The following is a 25448-nucleotide window of genomic DNA, read 5'->3' as shown; positions in this document are numbered from 1 at the left end:
ATGCTGTTTTATTACTGTACCTGTTTGCTTTACATTGTTGAGCTAATCAGTAAGTATGTGAAACTTCACATTTTGTCAGGATGTTCAATTTTTTGTCATAAACTTAAAGAACAGGTTCCCAGTGTTTCCAGTGTCTTTTAAACCAGCAGTCAGGTGTCCATATGAAAAGTGAAAGAGGTTTTCCTCGCTGTAATCATTCCTCCTGTTCATACTGGATATTAAAAGATCCTTCAAATGTGCTTTCAATGGAAGTGATGGAGGCCAAAATCCACAGTGTGTCCACACAGTCGTTTAAAAGTCTGTGTGAAGTTTCTATTCAGCTTCAGCAGTCTGAGTTAGTCATATCAAGTGAATATCTGACACATTTACAGTCTTTTTAGCATCAAATTCCCTCTTTGTGTTTCCTTGGACAGTGTTTCCCTGTTGAGCTGCAGGTGGAAGTATAGTAACAATTAAAGCTGCAAGCAGCGATGAACGGGCCCTCGCACCCTTGCGTACATCGAGGTGCGGCACAGTCAAAGGGCTTCTGTGACGGGCATGTAGATGTCTTCAGACCCAGCTGTTTTCAGACAGTGCAAGAAGGAGATAAACATCACTTCCTTTGTCCACTATTTTGCCTGCTGCTGGGGCTGCTTCGTTGAAATTTCGTAGGGGGCGCTATTCAGCCAGTTTGAATTACTGATTGAATATTGTCATGTAGACGTGTTCAGGCCTGGACTGTTGTGAAACATGTAAAGTTTGGTGCCGACTGGAGCATTTGAACTAAAGTTAGTGCAACTTCCTCTGTCATGGCGAAACATCAAATCTCAACAGTGTGAGGATGAGAATTTTCTGCAGGGTGAGACGTGTCTGTCTTGCTCACTCCTGTGTCATCAAAATTAAGCAAGTTTTGGGCCCATTCACTTGAATTTCAATTAGTAAATTGAAAATTCTTGATGAGTTTGTGTGTAAAACAAATGAATTTCCTAATTTTCATCAAGTCTATTTTTAGAAAGGTAAAGACTTACACCTGACTGTGTACTGCCAGGTGTGTAGAGACAATAAGTAACTGCAGAAAAATACTCATATATTTGAATGGAGAGTGTGAGTGAATCGCTAGGTGCTCGGGCCCTAATAAAGGAAAAACTGCAGTACAGAGCTACAAATTTTAGTTTTGATGGTATTTTTCTACAGCACTTTATCACTAAACTGTCACCCTCACTCCATTTTTTCCCTTCCCCTCATAGGTCATCCCCACTACTGCATTATAAATATAAGACCTATAATTATTGTAAAATAAATGATAATAACACCAAACTTCATTTATCACAAAGTTTGTATATAATGTACTGTATGTATATAGGCCTTTCTGCTGTATCCTACAAAAATGAGCTGCACTCAACCCCCATACAAGTGGCGGCTGGTGACTCAAAAAATTGGGGAGGACAGGAGGAAAACCAACATGGAATCTTACAACAAACCGCAGCGAACTATATCATTGTCCCCCACCTGATGAAATGCTCATGACTTGTACTTACAGCAGTTTGTTTACTTTGTCTTAAATGAGACATTCAATTTTGCAATTAATCTGCGGTTGCCGCATATGCCTGCCGAACTGTGGGGGGGCGATCTGAACGGATCATGGATCAACTATGATCAGTTACATCACTAGTTACCACTTGTTATTCTAGTTACTTTAAGCTTATTACTCAATATACGACTCAGCTTAAAAACGAACTAAAGATACTGTCAGAAGCAAGCAGCCAGACCTCCTGCACTCATTCACTAATCACATCAACAGGTGACTGAACAACCACTCAATTAAAAACGGGATCAATTCCACATGAATGAGTGAGTCCAGACAGCTCACTGTAACTTCAACAAGCAAACTACCCACAACACATTATATAGATATATCTGTGCTGCATTCCTGTTGAGGAGATAAATTCACACAACAGCCACACAGAGAGACATTTAACGATCAGAGATGAAATTAGCGACAGAGAGACAGAAGCTGTATCTGACTCACGTTATCTGATGTCTTCTTTCTACCATGGAGATGAAGTATTCATGTCATAACATCCATTTGTGGCTGTTGGTCATCTTGTTTGTTAGTTAACAGAACTTTATGAGTGCTGCTTAACCAGTCTGATATCATTAGCAACAATGACAAACAAGCTAACTCTCCTGGTTGTTTCTCCGGTTGCTTCTCTCTCCAGCTGCTCCCTGGCGGTGTCCTGCTGCTGCTGCGCTGCACAGTCCAGATCATTTCTCCCATTAGCTTAACAACAGTCCTTAACAGTCCTTCCGTGGATGTATAAAGAGTCCTTCAGGCTGCAACAACAAGCCAGCTGTTGCGTTGGCTAACGCAAGGAGCTATCTACTGCTGCTACTCTGCCTTACAGTGGAGAGAATTGAAGATGAATTCTGGAAACTATCATTGGACCAACTCCATGTCAATATTGCATTCTGGTTGTTGATTGGTTAGGGAGGCCGTCCTCCCTTGGAGCATCATTTTGTGAGAGAGAAAAAATATGTTGTAAATAATACTGAGATTTGGTAATGGTTAATTTCAACCAAATATTCTTTTTTATATTTTGATCTCCCTCTTGCCTCTCAAAAAACAGGAGGATCAACCTCCTCTGCCGCTATGGACCAGCCTCCACATTCTCCTCTCAGTTGGAGAGGATAATGTTTAAGTACTCTTCTTGTGAAATCTCCTCATAAATCCTGTTACTTTGGCCAAATCTTACATTGAAAATCATAATTTTGTAGGAAATTTCGTTGGGAGTCCATTGATACAGGTTTGAAAGTGGTCAGACTTATAGTTTAGATGTCAGAAGCCTCTGTTTGACACAAAGTTCATGCCTCCCTATTGCTTATCATTGTAAGGTGTGATGTGGCACTGCAACTTTCGGGGCTTATAAAATCCAAACCGTTCAAGTTATTATAAAGTTTTTAACTACTTTTTTTCAGCATAGTGTCATAAGTCATGTATCAAAGTTTGAAGTCGACACCCTTAATGCTCTCGGAGGAGATTGCGTTTGTTCGGGGGCCAAAATTGACAGGCTAATTGCAGACTTCCTGTTGGATTTAGGTCAGGGGTGTCAGCATATGATTTGTGGGTCTTAATGAGACGAATAATTGAGTTTTGGTTCGACCATTCTACGACATTCCTACGGGCTGTGCCAGCCATTTTAGTTACATAGGTGGCACTAGAGAGCACATTTTGGCACTTTGGGGGTTTATTTTTACATTTTATCAAATTTTTTACCAGACCTGATGTGCGTGCCAAATTTGGTGAGTTTTTGAGCATGTTTAGGGGGTCAAATTTAGGTCTGATGTCCCGTAGTAATAAAGAAAGAAACACACAAACACACAAAATACAATAGTGCGTTTGCACCTTCGGTGCTCAGGCCCTAAAAAGAGGGACTTTGGCACTAAAAAGACTGTAACGTTGAAAGATATCTACTTGATTTGACTCATTTGGACGCTGAAGCTTCATATTAGCTTCAGATAAACTTTTAAATACATTTTTGCACAGAAGGAGGACTGTGGATTTTGTCCCCCCATCACTTCCATTGTAAGGTCATTATGAAGGGATCTTCTAATGGTCAGTATGAACAGGAGGAATGATTACAGCAAGAAAAACAGCTTTAATGTTCTGACTGTTGGTTTAAGACAGATTGTGAACACGTCCTTTAATATTTGCGTAAACACATGAACAGACCGTCACACTGATCTACAGTTCAACAGTTTCAGCTTCACCAGGAGAAAATTCAGCTAAATGTAACTGAAAACACTCACAAAGCTACAACACTTTATTTTATTCATTGTTACTAAAAGAATAAACTTATGTGGTTAAATGAAGAATACTAACAAAAACAGATTTCTTGAAAATCTTTTTATTACATGACAGAATAATACAATTATTACAGATATGAAACTGCAACAGTCATTAAAGGCAAAGTGAGATCTTCACTGTATCTGCAGACAGTATTCTGTGGTGCTCAGATATGGATGGAAAACTATTTAATTTTACAGTCACCGAACAGAAGAGCATCATGGAATATATATATTACAGAAACATTTTTCCTCAAAAATAACCTCGTCTTGGTCCTGAACATGAATGTTAATCATGCTGAAATAAAGACAGACTCCTGGATTGTCTCACTGACGTCAACATAAGAAAATATTTCTTATTTTTAAAAAGATTTCCACTTAGTTTTCCAGTGTATTCAGTGATTAATTATTAACATTTTTATTGTATGATTGTCAAAATGTCGTTCCCACTATTATAAATGTACAAAACTCACATATGGAAGATTTAAATTCAAATACCTAAATTAAAACACACACTTACACACTGTTTTTATGTTTGCATTTGCTGTGTTACTATTAATTAAAAACATTTTAAAGGGGAACCTTATTAAACTTTTTGTCTTTAGTAACTGAATTAATTGTTTTTTCAACAACTCCTCACTTTGTTTTCTCTTATTTGATTGATTTGATTGATGTGGCATGAAAAATAATCACTGTAATAACCGTTTTAAAGCATTTTTCAAAAGAATAATTACAAAGTACTTCACAGAGAAATGGAAAAGTAATGTGACAATAAAAAGCACTTCAGTTATTAAAGACAAAAAGTTCAATAAATGTCCTTTAAACAGGCTTTTCATTTCATTTTGAAACATTGTTTTTCATTTTATTTCTTTGTTTTTGTTGTTTTAATTTAGGCATTTTAAATCTTCCATACGCCATACATACAAACAGCAGCAGACACAAAAGAAAATTAATTACAAATCTCAGATTTCCTCGTCCATAAAAAGAAATCTGACGGTTTGTTTGTGTCGTCTTTTTTCTGTCTTTCTGTTTTAATCCTAACAACCCAGGGCCTTTCTGTACGGAAGTCCTTTACTGGCAAAAAACATCAAAACATACATTATTCCGGCGTCATATTGTACAACTCATGATTCTGACTTGCTTGCTTCAGGCACTTTTACTTGGTCACATGTGGTTGTTTTAGTTTATTTCTGCTATTTGATGTCATTTTTTTTTGCAGCAGCGTTGTTGATAAAGACTTAAATTTTGATTTGAGGAAATAGATAATCACTGAGGGAAGGAATGTAGAGAATAAAATACTTCAAACATTTGGAAAAATTACACGAATATAAAGAACAAACGGTGACTAATTGTATTTGTTTTTAACTTGCAGTCCGCTTCGTTTTCTGGGCATAAAAGTTAAAATATAAACCATCTTTTTAAAATGTTTCACTGTGCTGACAAGAGTTTTAACTTCTCAGATGTTTGGCGCGTCTCTACACCCAAAATATTAAAGGAATATTTCACCCAAATGCTGCAACTTATTGGTGCTGGAAAAATAATGTAATTCAATCAAGTTACATTAAATTTTAATTTGATAAAAATCAAGAATAATATCAGAACATCCTGAACAAAACAAATCTCAAAAGGAAGTTTGAATAAAAATAAATTCTGTTTAATTTGGACTAATAAGCAAAACAAAATAAAATTTTTGCCCACAAAATTCCTTTAAAGTTTTAGGAGTAATAAGAGTTTAAAACCTGATTAGACTGATGTGAAGAAAAGATCAGAAACACAATCAGGCTGTTTCCTCATAAAATCACAATCATTTCCTTCATTAAACACTAAATTTAAAAACATACAAAGTGATTAAGACGAGAGTTAAAATCAGTGGAAAAGTTTGGTGTGAAGACAAAAACCACAAAACTAAAAAAAAATCTTTCTCTTAATAATTTTCACAATCACAAAAGTTTCAGAATATAAAACAATATAAAAATACACATTTCAGCGTAAATATACGTATGAAACAGGTGAAATTAGAAACAAAGGCACATCTCCAACCGATTATTATTTAAGGTCTGACAGATGTTTCAGATGAATGAAATATTTCAGGTCGTCCATTTTTATCTACCTCATCAGGGTCAACAAGGTGCTTCTGGCAAAGGATCATGGGAAAGTTTGCGCAGCTGTGTGTTGATGTGTTGATGTGGGTCTGAAGGAACTCCGACACTCAACAAAGAAAAACTCATTTCATGCTTCGGGCTGTTTGCAGCAGAAGAGACTCAACATCTGGACGCACGTTTTTTTAATAATTCTTCTCATCCGTGATTGTTTATTTTAAACAAACTGCTTTTAAAACAACTACAAGGAAAATATCTTAATAGTGTGACAGCAGTGATCTGGACCTCGTTTCCCAAAAGCATCGTAACTGAAAGCTCTTAGAAATGATTAACGAGAGACTCGGCTGAAAGCATCTTAAGAAGCTGCAGGAGGAACCAGAAACATGTTTTACTGAAGTTTTCATCATTTTTGAGTCTCTACTTTTATCATGAACACTGACGTTTGATGTGAAATGAGTCACGATGACGTTTAGATTAGAAATAAAATTAAACCAACACGCAAAAATTAATTCAACAACTCATCTGTCAGTTTGTGTCGTCATCTCTTCTCCCTCTTCATCATCATATCTTCATCTCCTCTGGCAGTAATGACACCTCCCTGATGGTATATTTTCATGGTTATCGTCTCTTTTCTTTTTTTATTTATGGCTCGTATGTTGTTTTCCACACGCTTACATTCAGCAGCTCTTAATACAGGAATGACTGAAGAATATTAATGAAAGTTACAGGAAGTTCATCTGCTTCATTTCAATTTAATCTGATCTTCAGAGTAACGTCGTCCTCCAGCAGCAACATGACTGTTAAACACTGTTTACTGCTTCGTTTCAAGAGGAAAACATGATTTTGCAGTTTGTAACACTCTTTGTAATGTGAGTATTTTTTATATACAGACAGTTAAATATGCAAAGTTACTATCAGCTGTATTTATCATCATCTTCAGCTCTGAAGTAATCAATCATTATCAGGAAACGAGGCCCAGGTTGGCAGAAAAAAATGTCTCTGCACAGAATTTAAATTGAGCTCAACAGAAATGAATAACATGAGTCAACAGCTCCACCTGCTGGACACTTTACATCATCACAATAACCTGAAATAAACCTGATCAACTCATCTGCTCAGATATGTCCTGTTGCTGCTGTCTGCAGAGTTTTCTGTGTTTAAAAAAACTGTTTTTATATCAAAAATCGACGTCTGCAGATTAAAGATTTCCTTTGTTGAGTTCGGTTCCTTCGTCTCGTCACAAACTTCAACATCTTCTGGTTTTTAGATCTGAGCGGTCGTGAGGCGTTCAGGGCCGTCACACAAAAACAAATGACAAGAACATCATTAATGTTCATTATTACCGCTTATAACCAGTGATTTTTCTTTTTGATATTGTTTCATTTTTGACCTGCAGCAAAAATAATCAGGGATTAAAAATCTGTTTGGAGTTTATGACACAGTATTGATTTTTGTGTTAATAAATTTCATGATATTGAAAAACAGATCAGCTACAATAAATCCATATGTTGTCCAGCTCTAATTCACTGTATCGCTTAAAATCTTAAAAAATAAACTTTAAAGCAGAATATTTAGTGGTTTGATGGTTTTAGTGTCTCTGCTCTTTGTTACAAAATGTCTTTAAGTCTTTTAAAAAACATCTGGAAATTTAAAATCAAGGACAGAACAGCTGCTGGTTTCTGCTGACAGACGCTCTGAGCTGTGATTGATTCGTTATTGACTGATTGATAATCGCAGCGCAGAGCGTCCTCGGCTGTGGGAAATGACGAGTAAAAACAGGATTACAATATGACTTTAGAAACGGACGTCAGGTCAGCTGTCTGTAGCCGAAGCTCCGCCCCCCCTGCCGCCACGTTTAAGGAATAGTGCGTAAAATAATCTGACCTCTGAGTGCAGTGTACGAATGCACACGTATGACCGTGAAAACAGACTTATTCTGCTCCGTTGGTCTGCGTGTTGAGTTTCTCCGTCTCTGAAGGAGCCTCCACCGACGCCGGGGCCCCGTTAACGGGCTCCGGCTTCCCGCCTTTCTTAAAGGGAATCCCATTGTTCTTCACGAACAAGCCCAAGTCGGCGGCAAACGCCAACGTCGCCATGAAGCCAAACGCCTGCACGAAAGGAAACGAAAACAAAAATGATCTTAAAGGAAAACCAAACACCTGATAACAGAGTCTGAAGACAGAGAAGGAGAGGAGGAGGTGGAGAAGGAGAGAAGGAGGTGGAGAAGGAGAGAAGGAGGTAGAGAAGGAGAGGAGGAGGTGGAGAAGGAGAGGAGGAGGTGGAGAAGGAGAGAAGGAGGTAGAGAAGGAGAGGAGGAGGTGGAGAAGGAGAGGAGGAGGTAGAGAAGGAGAGGAGGAGGTGGAGAAGGAGAGAAGGAGGTAGAGAAGGAGAGGAGGAGATAGAGAAGGGGAGAAGGAGGTAGAGAAGGAGAGGAGGAGGTGGAGAAGGAGAGAAGGAGGTAGAGAAGGAAAGGAGGATGTAGAGAAGGAAAGGAGGAGGTAGAGAAGGGGAGAAGGAGGTAGAGAAGGAGAGGAGGAGGTAGAGAAGGAGAGGAGGAGGTAGAGAAGGAGAGAAGGAGGTAGAGAAGGAGAGAAGGAGGTGGAGAAGGAGAGGAGGAGGTGGAGAAGGAGAGAAGGAGGTAGAGAAGGAGAGAAGGAGGTAGAGAAGGAGAGGAGGAGGTGGAGAAGGAGAGAAGGAGGTGGAGAAGGAGAGAAGGAGGTAGAGAAGGAGAGAAGGAGGTAGAGAAGGAAAGGAGGATGTAGAGAAGGAGAGAAGGAGGTAGAGAAGGAGAGAAGGAGGTAGAGAAGGAGAAAAAGAGGCGGAGAAGGAGAGAAGGAGGTGGAGAAGGAGAGAAGGAGGAAGAGAAGGAGAGAAGGAGGTAGAGACGGAGAGAAGGAGGTAGAGAAGGAGAGAAAGAGGCAGAGAAGGAGAGAAGGAGGTAGAGAAGGAGAAAAAGAGGCAGAGAAGGAGAAAAAGAGGCAGAGAAGGAGAGAAGGAGGAAGAGAAGGAGAGAAGGAGGTGGAGAAGGAAAGGAGGTGGAGAAGGAGAGAAGGAGGCAGAGAAGGAGGTAGAGAAGGAGAGAAGGAGGTAGAGAAGGAGAGGAGGTAGAGAAGGAGAGAAGGAGGTAGAGACGGAGAGGTATGAAAGTTTCTGCGTTGATGTTTTCTTACCACAGCACTTTTCTCCAGACTCGTGTCGCCGTTGTTTGAAGCAAAAACGATGGAGGCGATCAAGAACAACAGAGCGATGATACCAGTGTAGAAAAAGTCCTGTCAACAGAAGAAGAAGAACAGCAGGTTACATTCACCTCCACATCGACTCCTTCACTTGCTCCTTTTCCTTCCATCTTACTCCCGCTGGAGGTCTCTGTGTGTTTCCCCTGTTTGACAAACAGCAGCACATGAATAAAAACCTGCTTTCTGCAAAAACGTATAATAATATATACTGTGGATTTTGGCCTCCATCACTTCCATTGAAAGCACATTTGAAGGATCTTTTAATATCCAGTATGAACAGGAGGAATGATTACAGACACCTGACTGCTGGTTTAACACACTGGGAACACTGGGAATATGTTCTTTACGAGACAGGTATAGCAGAGAGAATGTAGTTTTCCCACCAGTCCAGCAGGTGGCGCAGGTGAGCTGTCAACCACCAGTCAAACCAAAGAAGAAGAGAAGCTGCTAGCTGCTGCTGCTAACTCTGCAGCTTGTGTTGACATGTAAAACCACATATTAATGTGCCGCCACAGTGTTTAGTTAATGGTTGTATGTTTCTTGGCGATGCCGTGGCGGTGCTGTGTTCCCGGGTGTAAAGGCTACGACGAGGCCAAGTCCCTGGGGGTTGTGTTCCACGGTTTACCGACCAGAGACCCGCCGCGCTGCCGGACATGGCTGAAAGCCATCCAGAACCCCCGCTTACACGAAGACATGCCGGCCTCTAAATATAGCGGGGTGAGGGTGTGCAGCCTGCACTTCCAGCCGGAGGACTACGAGGAGGACTTCCGAGCTAAAATACTCAACACCCCGCCCAAACCGACGCTGAAGAGCGGCGCTGTGCCTTCCGTGTTCCCCGGGAGAGAGCACCGTGAGCCCGGCAGCGCGGACGCTTCTCCCCCCGCTGCGAAGAGAAGCAGAACTCCGGTAAATAACTTAAATGCTTCCGCTGCTGTAAGTAACAACACATGGAAACGTTTGTTAAACGCTGAAGGCCCCGGGGCCCCCGGACAGACTCAGACATGGGGCCCCCGGACAGACTCAGACATGGGGCCCCCGGACAGACTCAGACTGGGGTCCCCGGACAGACTCAGACATGGGGACCCCGGACAGACTCTGACCGGGGGCCCCCGGACAGACTCAGACACGGGGACCCCGGACAGACTCAGACCGGGGGCCCTCTGTCACAGACTGCAGGGATCAGTTGTGGTTCGACGTCACAACCAGACGATTATTTTCATCATTTTCATAATCTGACTGTTTTAGTCGCGATTAATCAATTAGTTTGTTGGTCCGTCCTCAAACGTCTCATTTTTGACTAACAATTATCTCCATCGATTATTCTGTTTAGAGCTGCAACGATTAGTCGATGAATCGATTAGTTGCCAATTATTAAAACTATTTTGCTAATTAATTGATCGCTTTGATCCTTTTTTAAATCAAAACTGTTCCAAAACATCTGGTTCCAGTTTTTGAAATGTGAGTATTTTGTGGTCTCTTCAGTCATCTGACGGTAAACTGAGACGCTGTGATAGAAAACTGAACTTCACGTCAGATCTTCTGCAGTTTACATAATAATATTAATAATAAGTAATAATGGATTTAATTTGTACCACTTTTCATTTATAGTGAAACGCTGTATTACATTTGATATGTGTACATTTATAGATAGTCCTTCAATTATATCGAGTTTTTCTTTTAACATGTGTATATATATTTTAAATTTGATTTAATCTGTTTTTAATGACACTGCTAAGCTGCTGTTTATTGATCATGTTGTTGTTGTTGTTGTTTACAGGCGGCGTCTGCAGCTGCAGGCTCCTCACAGTCGCTGCCAGCAGATGAGAGTTTCTGCATCGTGGTGTCAGTCGACCCGCTGGAGTTCAACTCTACACCGACGTCTGACTCTGACGACGCCGACGACGACGCCGACAAAGACTGTACGATTGTTTACTATCGCAACTTGATGGAGCTTTTCAAAATGTGTCAGACGTGCGGGCAGCCAATCACAGACAAGGAGGTTTTCCACTCAGGAGCTCAGATGAGGGTAAAGTGGAGCTGCGTCGGCGGACACTCCGGGACGTGGAGGTCCTCGCCTCACCTACGACAGGTGCTTCCATAAAATCCACCAAAGAGCTGCTGCTGCTGCTTCTGGACCTTCATCAGCAGAACGTTTACAGAGAAACGGACTAAACTCACGAGTGTTCAACTCATGAAACAAAGAACTTTTTTTTTGAACAGTTGGATGCAGCGTCGTTCGTCTCCACCTTCAGTCCAGACTGGTGCAGGTCAGTTTGTGTTCATCAGAAATTCTTTTATACATTATTCCAACATACCAGACCTTTTGTCTCTGGTCTTAACCAGAGAGGAAGTTTAATAACACTTTAACACATCAATGAAAACTGTGACAAGTTCTTTGTGTCATATTAGCTTCAGCTGAACGTCGGAAGGTCGACTGTCGTCTCTGCAGCGCGACTACGTTGAAATCAACTTTAAATTCTGTATTTAATTAGTTCCTGACTGTGTCGACACACAGAGACGGTCTGTTCTCACACAGCTAAACTCAAGATATATTTATTCTCATTTACATATTTTATTCTGTTTCTGTTGAGATGGTGTGAGATGTTGATCATGTGTTCATAAATACTTCCTGTTAACCAGCAGCCGTTACTAGACTGCAGATAAACAACAGTTCATAATGTTTCCAGCAAAGATATCTACTGGATTTGACTCATCTGGACGCTGAAGCTTCATATTAGCTTCAGATAAACTTTGAAATACATTTTGTCCTCCATCACTTCCATTGTAAGGTCATTATGAACAGGAGGAATGATTACAGCGAGATAAACAGCTTCCTGACTGTAGACAGACTGTGAATCTGCTCTTTAAAGTTTTATGATCATGACGCCGTCTGATAAAACTACAGCAGCTCTTCGGCTGTATTGACATTTAAACTGAGGTTGAATATTAGATAACAGTATATTACATATATATATTCATGGCGCCAGTCTCATGTTAAGAGACAAACAGGAAGCAGATCCTAAATGTAAACCATCAGAATCATTGATCAGCAGTCATAATAATTAGTATTAATGTGTTTTTCTGTAGGTGACGAGACCTCTGAAGATACGGTGCACCATGACGGACACAGTTAAGACTTTTCTCCACCTGAGTGTGGATTCTGGGAGAGACTTCATGGGATTCAGGTGTTTGTGAGTCTGCAGCTGTTCCTCCTTTTCTTACAGATTTTGGTAAATAAATGTTGGAAACAAACACCGATGAAGCAGCTGTTGATATTTCGTCTGTATCGATGGATTCAATCTGAGACTGTGATCAGACTTTTCAGAATAAAAGTGTCTTACTACTGCTGCTGTTGTTATTTTGTTCAATAAAGTTTCTATTATAAAACTGATCCGTCTACAGCTCTTCTGTGATGAATTATTTTATGGAAGCTACTAAAGCTGCAACTAATGATTATTTTCATTATTAATTAATTATTTTGTCAATAAAACATCAGAAAATGGTGAAAAAAGCTCTGAAACTCCCAAATATTACATTAACATGCAAGAAAAGCAACATTTTTGAGCTTTTAACCTTCAAATGTTGCTTGAAAAATAAGTGAAATGATTATTAGATGATTTAAAATAGTTGTTAATCAGTGAGCTTTAGTGTCTGATGGAGGATATAACTGTGAGAGCAGAAGACTCGTACCAGGACAGGCCAGCAGGTGATGCCGACCCTCGTGTGCAGGTTGGTGGAGAGGAGGATGAGGAGCAGCAGGGTGAAGAGGAAGGCCGTGCAGCTGACGAACTCGAAGAAGTAGAGCGCGGTGCAGCTCCTGCAGCTGTTGACCACTTCCTCCTGGATGAAGGCCACGAGGGAGAGGAGCTGACGGAGAGAGAGAGAGAGAGAGAGAGACGGACACATTAAGATCCCTCCGACACATTGATGATGATGATGATGATGATGCTTCTCTCACTAGAATTTAATATAATATTTAGATTAAGGCTGCGACTAACCGACAGCGGTCTGTAGATTATTGTATTGATTAATAAGTTTTGTGATGTCATCATGCTGCAGATCTGCTGCGACTCTCAGTTCTTTAAACACAGCTGAAGACTTTTCTGTTTGCCGCCTTTTATTAAACCACATTTGAGGTTTAATATCTTCCACTTCACTGTAACTGTTATTCTCTTGTTTTAATCCCTTTTATCTTCTTTTTTTCCCCAAATTTAACACCTTTTCCTTGTTTTTAAATGTCTTTTTACTTGTGTTGATGCCTTTTATGCTCTATGTGAAGCACTTTGAATTGCCTTGTTGTTGAAATGTGCCGTACAAATAAACTTGGAACCAAACTGATATTCAGCTTTTTAATCACATAAAGAAGAAGGAAATCAGGAAATCAACTAATCAATCAATCATTTAAGTACTTATAATGAGTACTACATAAGTACTACAAAATGAGCAGCAGCCACCAGCCAGCGGTGATCAGCTGGTGAACTTTAAACATTCACCAGTGGACAATAAAGTTAACTGTGCATCCTGCATGTACAGTTTATATCTGACACTGTAGGAACTCCTTCATCTCTGTTCTGGTCCTACAGTGCTGTTTTACTGTAAACACTGTGGTGAAACATCGTGACGCTATCAACACCGCTGACCTTCTACATCATTACGCGGTGAACACAGAGCAGCTTCTGCCTTCATCAGCACTTCTGTTTTGACATAAAGGAAGAAACTTCTAGTGGTCACAGAGAAGCAGAGACTAGTTGTAAACCATAGGGAGAGTTCAAACTCTCTGCGTTCTTCCTCACTGTCATCTTCAGTCTGCTGGTGTTTGTTGGTAGTGATGTGCAGAAGATGTTTAGAGGCCTGTTAAGAGTTCAGTATGGCTGTTGTTGTGTTCTGTATGTGTTTGTTCTGCAGATTAAACTCAATATAAAGTCATCCAGTCCAGAGATCAATCCATCAGTTTCATCAGGGATCAATTTTACAAGTATGAATGTGTTTGTAGAATCTCAGAGACTCTGAGCTGCGTTAAAGTGATTTCAAGTCGACTCTCTGAAACTTTGAACAACCTGCTTTTGTTTACAGTTTAAACAGCTGCAACATGCAGGAAATACAAGCTGATCATGGTGTGAAGTCATTTAAAGGACGATTATCTGTCTTAAACCAACAGTCAGAACATTAAAGCTGTTTTTCTTGCTGTAATCATTCCTCCTGTTCATACTGACCATTAGAAGATCCCTTCATAATGACCTTACAATGGAAGTGATGGAGGACAAAATCCACAGTCTGAAGCTAATATGAAGCTTCAGCGTCCAAATGAGTCAAATCAAGTAGATATCTTTCAACGTTACAGTCTTTTTAGTGCCAAAGTTCCTCTTTTTGTTACTATACTTCCACCTGCAGCTCAACAGGGAAACACTGTCCGAGGAAACACAAAGAGGGAATTTGATGCTAAAAAGACTGTAAATGTGTCAGATATCCACTTGATATGACTAACTCAGACTGATGAAGCTGAATAGAAGCTTCACACAGACTTTTAAACGACTGTGTGGACACACTGTGGATTTTGGCCTCCATCACTTCCATTGAAAGCACATTTGAAGGATCTTTTAATATCCAGTATGAACAGGAGGAATGATTACAGCGAGGAAAACCTCTTTCACTTTTCATATGACTGATATAATTTAGTTTACTCCCAGTCTGAGCAGATACTGGGACATTAAACCAGTATATAAACACACAGAGTGCCTCTGACTCATTAAAAGTGAAGTGACCGTTATGGTGGAACTGCTCCAACCTTTCGGCTGTGTGGGCGGCGGCCGTTTCCCAGAGCGCCAAAACGCAGCATGTGGGCGTCCTGGGTGTGTCTGAACCACACTGCTGCTGAGTCAGCAGAAAGAAGAAGAAGAAGAAGTTCTCTACGGACAGATTTAATGGTACAATCCAGAGGAAGCCACGCCCACCAATAACATTTAACACAGGGGACAGGAAGCTGCTGGAATCATCAACGCCGTCAGTCCAAACATGAAACTCATGTGGTGAAAGTCAGTAAATCATCAAGTTCATCAAGCCACAAGATGTCAGAGGAACTGTGACTGTTTCTCATCACGTACATACAGTGACTCAATAATAAAGTCAAATATCCTCAACAGAATGAACTAAACACCAGTTTCAGTCTGTTCGTTTCTCAGCTGCTTCTTTTGATGCATATTTTCAACTGTGTTTCTGTATGAAACCAACAGGAAACTTGTATAATGAATGACTCTCTCTCTTAGATATATAATAATAAATGATCTACACATGAAGTAAAAGTGAAAGTGAAGGTCCAGGATCAGGATCAGTTGACTGTTAACATCTTATTAGTTTGTCATTAACCTGTAAAACACTTTGAGACTTGCACAAAAGGATCTGTACAAATAACTAGTGTTCTCTTGATGAACCGATTAGTTGTTTGGTTTATAAAAAGTCAGAAAATGGTGAAAAATGTGTATCAGTGTTTCCTAAAGACGACGTCCTCAAATGTCTTGTTTTGTCCACAACTCAAAGATCTTCAGTTTACTGTCATAGAGACTAAAGAAACCAGAAAATATTCACATTTAAGAAGAAGAAAACAATGAATCAACTATAATAGTTGCTGATTACGTGAGGAGGCCTTTCAAGCGTGTGAACATGAGGAAAGCAGCAGGACCAGATGGTATCAGCGGGCTGGTCCTCAAATTATATGCTGACCAACTAGCGTCATTGTTCACAATCATATTCAACCTGTTCCCGGCTCAGTGTGTCACACCCACGAGCTTCAGGGAGTTCACCATCATTCCTGTGTACAAGAAAACAAGACCAGTCCTCCTGAACGACTGCAGCCCAGTGGCATTAACCTCTCTAGTGATGTACCGCTTTGAACAGCTGGTTCTTTGATCAACCAATCAACACAAGACGCTGTAGCACACGTCCTCCACACCAGCTCATCTCACCTGAACAGGACAGGAGCTATATGAGATTACTGTTCATTGACTACAGTTTAACACCATAGTTCCCTGCAGGCTGGGAACCTGGATTAAACACCTCCTGACGGGCAGACTTAACAGGTGGTGTTACCCTCGTCTTTAACACCGGAGTACCCCAGGGCTGCGTGTTGAGCCCCCTGCTGTACTTCCTGTACACACACACGACTGTGTAGCCGCTTTCGACCTCAACACTGTCATCATGTTTGCTGAAGACGCAGCTGTGATGGACCTGATCACAGATAACAATGAGATGGCCTACCTTCAGGCCTATCAGAAGGAAGTAGAGGACCTGACCTGCTGGTGTCAGGACAACAACCTGCACCTGAACATCAGCAAGGACAAGGAGCTGATAGTGGACTTTGGGATGAAGCAGGGAAGGAACTACGCCCCCCTCTTAATACCAACGGGTCCTCAGTGGAGACGGCGGACAGCTTCAGGTACCTTGGTGTCCACATCACTGAGGGCCTGACCTGGACGCTTTTATTACTCTTCCTGCTCTATTTCAACTCTCTTTAATGCACAAACTGAAGGAAGTGGCTGGATTACATTTCACTGTGACTGTACATGTGACAAATAAACTCGATTGATTGACTTTCATAAACGAATATAAAATCTTGGAGTTTTAAGGAGTTAAGCTAAGTTCATTTCCTTGCTGTTTTCTCTCTCTACTGTATATTTGGTCGTGTGGTAAACCAAACTAAACTCCACACATTACAGTTCACTTTACACAACCAGCTTTTACTGCAGGAATACTTCAGAGTGTGTTTGGCGAGCTGAACATCTGGTTATAAAAAGTCATGTTTCCTTCAGACGGAGACAAACTCCCCACCACAGATCTAAAAACAGAGCGTCTGACGTCAGGAGCAGTGGGAGCTCTCCTCACCTTCTAACAAACCACTTTAACTAAACAGACTGAAGCTGCTGGACGGAGGCAGCTCTGACATGACAAGAGGCCTTAAAAACTCTGGGGAAGCACATACAGAAACTCTGTTCAGGAACACAAAGCAGGGCAGGTTTTATTCTGATTTAGGTTTAGATCTGACTCCTGGTCTGATGATGTAGGGTGCAGACACGAGGCAGAAGCACTTTCTACTGAATAACTGAATGAATCCTCTCATGATATTCCATCAGGGAGGCGTCTGATCATCTCATGTGTCCGTCCTATACGCCTGAGGTTGGATGATACGACCACCTGTGTGCAGTAACGTTAGCCTGCTCAAAAGAAAATGAGCGGCTGCAGGAGTGAACCCGAGCGAGAGGAAACTGTCACCGAAGATGTAATGAGGGACCTCGACAACCTTGGCTTTAACATGGACTTGGCCAGCCAGACTGCTCATCACCGCCAAAGATGGCGGCAAGAGGGGGCTATCATCTGATCGGGAGGACGGCGAGTTCCTGACCAAACACCGGTGTCGCGTGGCTGAAGATGTGGGGGGAGGGGAGGAGGGGGGGCGATAACGCCAACAAGCCTGAGGCCTGAATGATAATCTGCCAGCTCGCACCAACAACTGACGACTTTTCTGAGGGCAGGACAGAACCTGCTGAGGTTAACTGTGGGTGCCCGGCCCAAACATCCAGCCAGAGTCATGAAGAACCATCTTCATCAAGAAGAAGAACAAGGAGTCCTGCAGCAGATGGTCTCTGGTGTCAACATCATGGAGTCAAAGACCTGCCGAGTACCTGAAACACTGAGAACTGCTGCTGTTTACTCAACTTTGGATCAAGTTAACTGCTCAATAACAACTATTCATGGACGCATCATCACCTAAAACCTTTGCACAGTTCTGTAGCTTAAACTGAGTTTTGCTGAACTGCATGGAAATGTTCAAAACAAGATTTGATAAAAATGCTTCTGATTGACGGACTGAAGTATAAAGTCTGATCTGCAGGTCAGTGATGCGAGCAGCATGCAGATGGTGGGTGGGGGCGGCGGGCGGATGCAGCCTCTCCCCCAGCTGTTGCGACAGCGGCGGAGGTCTGCAGCTCAGAGATCTGCTAACGACAGCTCTCTGTCAGCTCCGCAGCAGCTTTCACTTCCCAGTCTGCAGCTTCCTGAGAAGCTGGTGCAGGAGGAGGAAGAAGGAGTCACGGCGAGGTCGCTCTGCTCATTCACACACCGACGGCTCTGCAGAGGGAAGCGTCTGCTGATACATAACTGTGTTACTTCACTACCTCCGTCTGTATGATGACACATCAAAAAAAAAAAAAAATCAGGACTCTGTTGCTTCATATTGAGAGAAGAACAGAACGCTGGACTGTTCTCCATCAGCAGCTCCTAACACAAGATATTTCAACACATAATGATAAAATATCACTCTTTATGATGAACTCTGTGGAGATTCATTAATATAAATCTGCTGTTAAACTGACAGGAAACAGTTTCACATGATACACTGAATAAAACTTCACTCTGTCTGCACGACAATAACTGATAAAAATGTATGTTCATACTGAAAACTGTCCAGTTCAGGATCTGACGGCATGAATCAGGCTGAGATCATCACATCTGAACATCATTTCAACTGTCTGCGTGTGTTTCTCTGACAACAACGACTGCTGCAAACAGACAAAAACTACAAATTGTTAATAACCTTAAACCTCCATTAACTGATGTTTTTGTTCACTAGTTTCCATCAGAAACAAGCAGTGAACTCAACTCTGACTCATCATCAGCTTTTAAGTTGATATATTGAACTTATTTCCACATCCAGCAGTTACGGAACAACATTATCATCCATGTGGAGTCGTGTTTCTGTCCACCTGGTGAATGTGAGTCCAATATATATATTATTGAGCAGGTAGTGTTCAGCGGCTTTTTACAGCTTTTTCTCTCTGAAAACGACGCTACGAGACGCTGAGAGTGAACCAGAACAGTAAAAGTTGCAGTCGGACAGATAAACAATGAGTTGAAACTCACTATAAAGCTCCGTAAAGCCGAGAGGAGCTGCAGAGTCTCTGATGATTCTCTGTAGGTTCATCACTACGAGCCACAACCAAGACATTACTCACTGTATAGATCAGACTGAGGAGCAGAGAAATAACCAACACAGTACTCACTGTATAGATCAGACTGAGGAGCAGAGGAATAACCAACACATTACTCATTGTATAGATCAGACTGAGGAGCAGAGGAATATTGATTATAGCAGCTTTAAATATTTTGTGGTTGTTTTAAATTCAAATGTGATTTAAAGTGTTCATATTATCATCATCAGTGTCGTATCACTCAGATATTTATTCAGCATTGAAGGGTTTATACAGTATATTTATGGACTCGTGTCGGAGGTGGACGTCACCTCCATGAAAACAAGGCCAGTTGCCATGACGACCGCATGGTCCCATATAGATGCAGCAAATCTTTAAAATACTCGACCGGAGCTGCTTTCAGCATTTTAATAAACATCAAATTTAAAATGTGGTTAAAATCTGCTCAGATATGAACTCATGAATTATTAAACATCTGTTTGTAGTGTTTTATTGATTATTATTATTATTTTGATTATAACTCTGCTATGTTTGAAGAGTTTTATCCTTTTTGTCAGTTTTACGTCGTATCAGGTCGACAGGTGTCAATTAGCTGTTGAGCTAACGGCCAAACATTTACACTGATGATGTTAAAATGCTAATATTGATTAAAGTGCATTTTCCATAATCAATCAATTAATCAATAAATAAATAAATAAAATATCTACTAAACTGTCTCCTGATTTGTGATGCATTCTGGGAAAGTTTCTTACAGGGTTGCAACTATTGATTATTTCATTAGCAAATATTTTCTCAATTAATTGATTAGTTGTTTGGTCCATAAAATTTCAAAAGACAACGTCTTCAAATGTTTTGTTGTCAACTCAAAGATCTTCAGTTTACTGTCAGAGAAAATATTCACATTAAGAAGCTGAATCAGAGAATTTGGACTTTTTTTCTTTAAACAATTCTCAAAACGATGAATAAATTATAAAAATAGTTGGTGATTAATTTTCTGTTAACTGAATAATAATTCATTGCTGCAACTCTGCTTTCTTATAAACTTCAAACCTGCGAGTTTCAGTCTGCAGAGTTTAAAGCAGAAATATTAAAAGATATTTACTGTTTCTCTGAACTTGTGTCTGTCTGAAGGTCGTCTGCTGACCTCTCAGGTTAGTCAGAGGGATCAGCTGAACAACGAGCTTCCTCTTTAAAAGATAATTGTGTTTTAGTGTAATAGTTACAGACGGTCTGATGGTCTGTTCAATGTCTACTGCTGCTTCAACAGTAATAATCCTTAATGTTCTCTTGTGTCTTTGTGTTCTTGAGTGAACCATTCAAACTAACTGCCTTCACTCCTCACTGTGTTTGTGGTCTCAGCCTGTATTTTGCCCACAAACCAGTTTAACGCCCCGCCTGGTTTTAAACCGGTCGTCTTTCCTCTCAGGCAGCTTCTGCTTCTCTTTATTTCTAAGACTCACAGACAACAGCACAGTTTATTTAGAGGCTGTTTGTACAAAATAAAGTGAAGCTCAGAGGGAAACATGTGAAAACGTTCTGTTTCTGCAGCCAAAGTGAAAACAAACATGAAGTTTAACTGCAACTGAGACTGACGACTGCTTTCATTTTCAGTTCATTTCTTTGTTCTCAGTCAATAAAATGTCCCCCGGGATCTCCTGCAGTCAGTTGAGCTACAGTAATAAACAGCCTGCAGGACTTTTATCATCATAAACAACATAAACTCCTTTCACTGATTGATCTGATATCTGCAGACTGCTGCTAGCTAGCGTTAGCTAGCATTAGATTCCTGCCAGGAAGAGACAAACTGAACAAAGAAGAATCTGTTCAGTCGACTCTCAGAGCTCAGAAACCTCGTCAACTAACACAAACAGATCTCACATCAGTGCTCACAGTCACTTCCAGTCTGTTCTTGTTGTAGCTTTAATCATTAAATTCACTGACAGACATCCAGAAACATTGAAACAACATGGAGTCACATCAGTCCTGCTGCCTGCAGCAGGTGAACATGTTACAGTTAATGTAGCAGCTTCCACCTTCGTTACCTTTATCCTATAAATGACTTTTGTCCATATTGTAATAACAACATTTCATGATTTAGAAATTTTAAAACTTTCAAAAGTTAAAAATGTGAAGATTTTTTTTTTCTCTGGTTTCTCTGGTTTCTCTGGTTTCTCAGTGGATTTAAGGAGGTTTATTAGTGATCAGAGATAATGATCTCTTCAGGAAGTGTAATTCACACTGAATCATATCAATATTAATAAATCAATATACCAGATTCATGGTTAAAGACCCATCCAGAACCAGAAGTTCCACCTGTGACGTTCATCCTGACTGAACGGAGCTTCAGTCTTCATGTCAACAGCAGCAACATGTTCACATCTCAGAATTCAGACAGTCTGAGGACACTTGAACTCACCACTTCCAAGACTTTGATCAGGAACCGGATTTTATCCAGATGTTCTGACGGAACCATGAAACAGGAGGATTTAGGGTTCGGAGCCGTCGTCGAGGAGTAAACTTCAGTCGTTGCCATGATGGAGCTGAGAGACACAACAGACAGGTCAGATACACGCCACAGACAGGTCAGATACACGCCGCAGACAGGTCACATACACGCCACAGACAGGTCACATACACGCCACAGACAGGTCACATACACGCCGCAGACAGGTCAGATACACGCCGCAGACAGGTCACATACACGCCACAGACAGGTCAGATACACGCCACAGACAGGTCAGATACACGCCACAGACAGGTCACATACACGCCACAGACAGGTCACATACACGCCGCAGACAGGTCAGTTACACGCCACAGACAGGTCAGATACACGCCACAGACAGGTCACATACACGCCACAGACAGGTCACATACACGCCACAGACAGGTCAGATACACGCCACAGACAGGTCAGATACACGCCACAGACAGGTCACATACACGCCACAGACAGGTCAGATACACGCCACAGACAGGTCAGATACACGCCACAGACAGGTCACATACACGCCACAGACAGGTCAGATACACGCCACAGACAGGTCAGATACACGCCACAGACAGGTCAGATACACGCCACAGACAGGTCACATACACGCCACAGACAGGTCACATACACGCCACAGACAGGTCAGATACACGCCACAGACAGGTCACATACACGCCACAGACAGGTCACATACACGCCACAGACAGGTCAGATACACGCCGCAGACAGGTCACATGCACGCCACAGACAGGTCACATACACGCCACAGACAGGTCAGATACACGCCACAGACAGGTCAGTTATACCAGAGGTCACTAAAGGCAACATCTTGATAATTATCATGCAATAACGATGATAAAGTGATGAATAATTTAGGATTAATGTGTGTGGATACAACAGCAGCAGCAGCAGCAGTAGGACGTAACTGACACGTGCGTAAAGATCAACGACCACGAGGGAATCAAACGTCCACACATGACGTGAATATGACGGCTCAGCGAGGTCATCAGTGATGTGGAATAACACAGCTGACCTTTTGAAAAAGTTACCGTCCCTCCAAATATTGTATTTATATTTCAGTACAAAAACTGAACGACTGTGTGCAGGAACAGCGTGACGCCTTCGTTGTCCTTAAACTTACATAGAAGCTGTGAGTGTTTATTAGTGAGTTCTTCACTGTTGATAATGTTGTTCTAAACAGTCATGTTTGGTGTCATGGCGTCTGGTTTTCCCTCCACCAACATAAACACATATTTCTTAGTCCAGTCATGCTGAAACTCATGTTTTTCACTGTCAACCTTTTTTTTTTTTTTTGGTATCAGATACTTTGGAACAAAACATGTGACTTTTTCATCCGGAGCTCCTACATTCAACAACAACCTCAGTAACCATAGCAACCGGTGGGTGGCTGAATGACGACAGCCACGTGTCAATCAAAAGGTGGTCGGGGTCAGGCCGCGGTTATATTTTGTTCCTGGAAAGATTTAAATTGGACTATTTGTGCTGCTCTAAAGCGACTATTTCCACTTTTATAAAAGGAAGTATGACCTCAGCTGAGACTCTGGAAGAGAAGAAACAACCAAACAGTTGTTTTTTTCTCTGCAGGAAACATCATCAACACTGATTCTGACTCCACAGCTCCCAGTTAGGAGCTGACAGGACGCCGACTCACAGACCCGTTAAACTACACCAAACAGCAACTAAAAGGAAAGAACAGCAACAAACCTCAGACGTGATTACGTGCAAACAGCTGCACAAACAGTCAGCCTGAGAGGAAGCAGGTTTCTCACTGTTACTTATAACAGCAACAATCAATCTATTGATCTATTAGTTGATCAACAGAACATTTTAGTCATTTTTTAAAGCCAAAATGCAGAAAATGTTATGCCTCTTAATGCTTTTTTATAAAAGTCAAACATGATAGTAAACTGATGTTGGGCTGCAAATAACGATTATTATTATTGTTATTGATTAATCTGTCCATCGTTTGATCTATAAAATGACAGAAAACAGTGAAAAATGTTTCCTCACAGTCATCAAGTTGTTTGTTTTATTAAACCAACAATCTGAAATATTCAATTCACTGTCAAATAAGACAAAGACGAGCCGAAAATCCTCTCAGTGACCGACTGCAACAGGAGAATGTTTGAAGTTTTTACTTCAAAAATGACTGAAATGATTAATCAGTTATCAATATATAGTTTCCAATTATTTTTCTGTCAATCATCTCTACTGAGATCTTCGGGTTGTGAACGATGCCGTGATGTCATCACAACCCTTTAAAACTCTAATTTATTCAGTTTTCTGTCACATAAGAGAAAAAACAAAACAGCAAATCTTCTCATCTGAGCTGCAGAATATTTATTGTTTAACACGTATATCATAAATCATAATAATTTAATGAGTAATTATCGTTGCAGCTGCTCACTGAAGTCTATTTTTATCTCTTTACTCTCATCTTCACATATAAACAAACGTTTAAGGTGATTTTCTTGGTTCAAGAGACACTGTGATTAAAACATGACAGAAACATGACTGACAGTAGTTCTGCTCTGCTGTAACATCTTATAACACCGTTCATACGTGTTTTACTGAATTTTTACATGTTCTTGTAAAAACAGTCAAGAGTTGTCAAGAAATGAAGAAGTGAACTTTGCTTTTGCTCCTTGGAAGTTTGAGCTTCAGCTGGTGTAAATATATCCCACATATATACAAACATACATACAATCATAATATCATTTAAACATAAAGAGGAAACAACATTATCTGCAATTCTATCAAAAACACTGTTTCTGTCTGTTTCAATGATCATCTGACGACACAGACAGACACAGTTATCATACAGGCTTAAACGCTCTCTGGACATGTTCTGACGTAGAAATGTAAATAATATTTTATGGCTTGAGTGTCACATATAGTTTCAGAGTGAAAATGAAACTGAGCTTCAGTGCAGGTGTGAGCAGGTGTGAGCAGGTGTAAACTGGCTGCACACACTGATAAGAGTGATTTATGCTGATAATAAAAGTGTCCGTTACTAAGGAGGTCATCCAACACCAGATGGACCAGAGAACAATATCCTTGTTATAAACTGCCACATCGCAACACCAAACTTCTTTAAAAAAAACGGGCCTATTTAATAATTAACTGCTTACAGACCAACACAGACACGATGCAGATTATAAACTGAGGCTTTTTCATAAGCGGTGGTTTGTTCCAGTAGATTCAGCTTTTGAATTATCGACAAAGCGACAGTTTATTTAACTGATATTTATCAACCTCCGTGTATTCAGGTGTTCGAGGGGAAAAGTTCGAGCGAAGTATGAGCCGAAATAAACGGCGCTGGGTGTTTTAGATTCAAGCCGAAGCGAAGTTTGGCTCATTTAATACATTTAAAAGGATTTTAACTTGTGTTTTAAGGATTAAACGTCGCTTTCCTAAAGAAAAAAAGCGACAGTAAATTAAATCGATACCATTTTAAACGGAGTTCGGCGATAATCACGGAGGCCAAAACTAACCCGCTGAGACAGGAAGTTCGCAGAAACATAAAAACGTTAATAAAACGTGAATCTTTCAGGTTTAAACTCACCGTTCAGTTTTTTTTTCCTGTTCGCGGGAAAATAAAAAAATCTTTGACAACTTCTTGCTTTTTTTCTGCTGCGAAACGAACTTCAGAATAACTTCCGCAATAATGTCCAGACACTTACTATACTTTCTTCTTCAGTCGGAAAAATCCACTTCCGGTTGCAACTTTCAAAATTTAAAGTGTTTCGGTGATTCAGGAAGAGTTTCAGATCCGTCAAAATAAAAGTCCCGCATGAAAAAA

General features: G+C 40.8%; 2 protein-coding genes across 2 annotated transcripts; one reads left to right on the top strand and one right to left on the bottom strand.

The window, feature by feature from the left end:
- Positions 1–3868: 3868 nt before the first annotated feature.
- On the bottom strand, positions 3869–25368 carry cmtm6 (CKLF-like MARVEL transmembrane domain containing 6). Its single transcript, XM_042424262.1, has 5 exons — positions 25212–25368; positions 21551–21674; positions 12848–13024; positions 9092–9190; positions 3869–8029 (listed from the first exon to the last, which is right to left on the bottom strand). Exons 2-5 carry the CDS (start codon positions 21665–21667, stop codon positions 7853–7855), a joined length of 570 nt encoding a protein of 189 aa, XP_042280196.1. The 5' UTR covers positions 21668–21674; positions 25212–25368; the 3' UTR covers positions 3869–7852.
- LOC121905759 (THAP domain-containing protein 7-like) lies at positions 9475–12548 on the top strand. The gene is made up of 3 exons (XM_042424261.1): positions 9475–10063; positions 10935–11424; positions 12245–12548. The coding sequence occupies exons 1-2, from the start codon at positions 9683–9685 to the stop codon at positions 11256–11258; spliced, it is 705 nt and encodes a 234-aa protein (XP_042280195.1). The 5' UTR covers positions 9475–9682; the 3' UTR covers positions 11259–11424; positions 12245–12548.
- Positions 25369–25448: the final 80 nt, after the last annotated feature.

Source organism: Thunnus maccoyii, chromosome 10, assembly GCF_910596095.1.
Source record: "Thunnus maccoyii chromosome 10, fThuMac1.1, whole genome shotgun sequence".
Lineage (NCBI taxonomy): Eukaryota > Metazoa > Chordata > Actinopteri > Scombriformes > Scombridae > Thunnus > Thunnus maccoyii.
The sequence above is the reverse complement of the archived record's forward strand: the minus strand, read 5'-3'. Positions and strand labels throughout refer to the sequence as shown.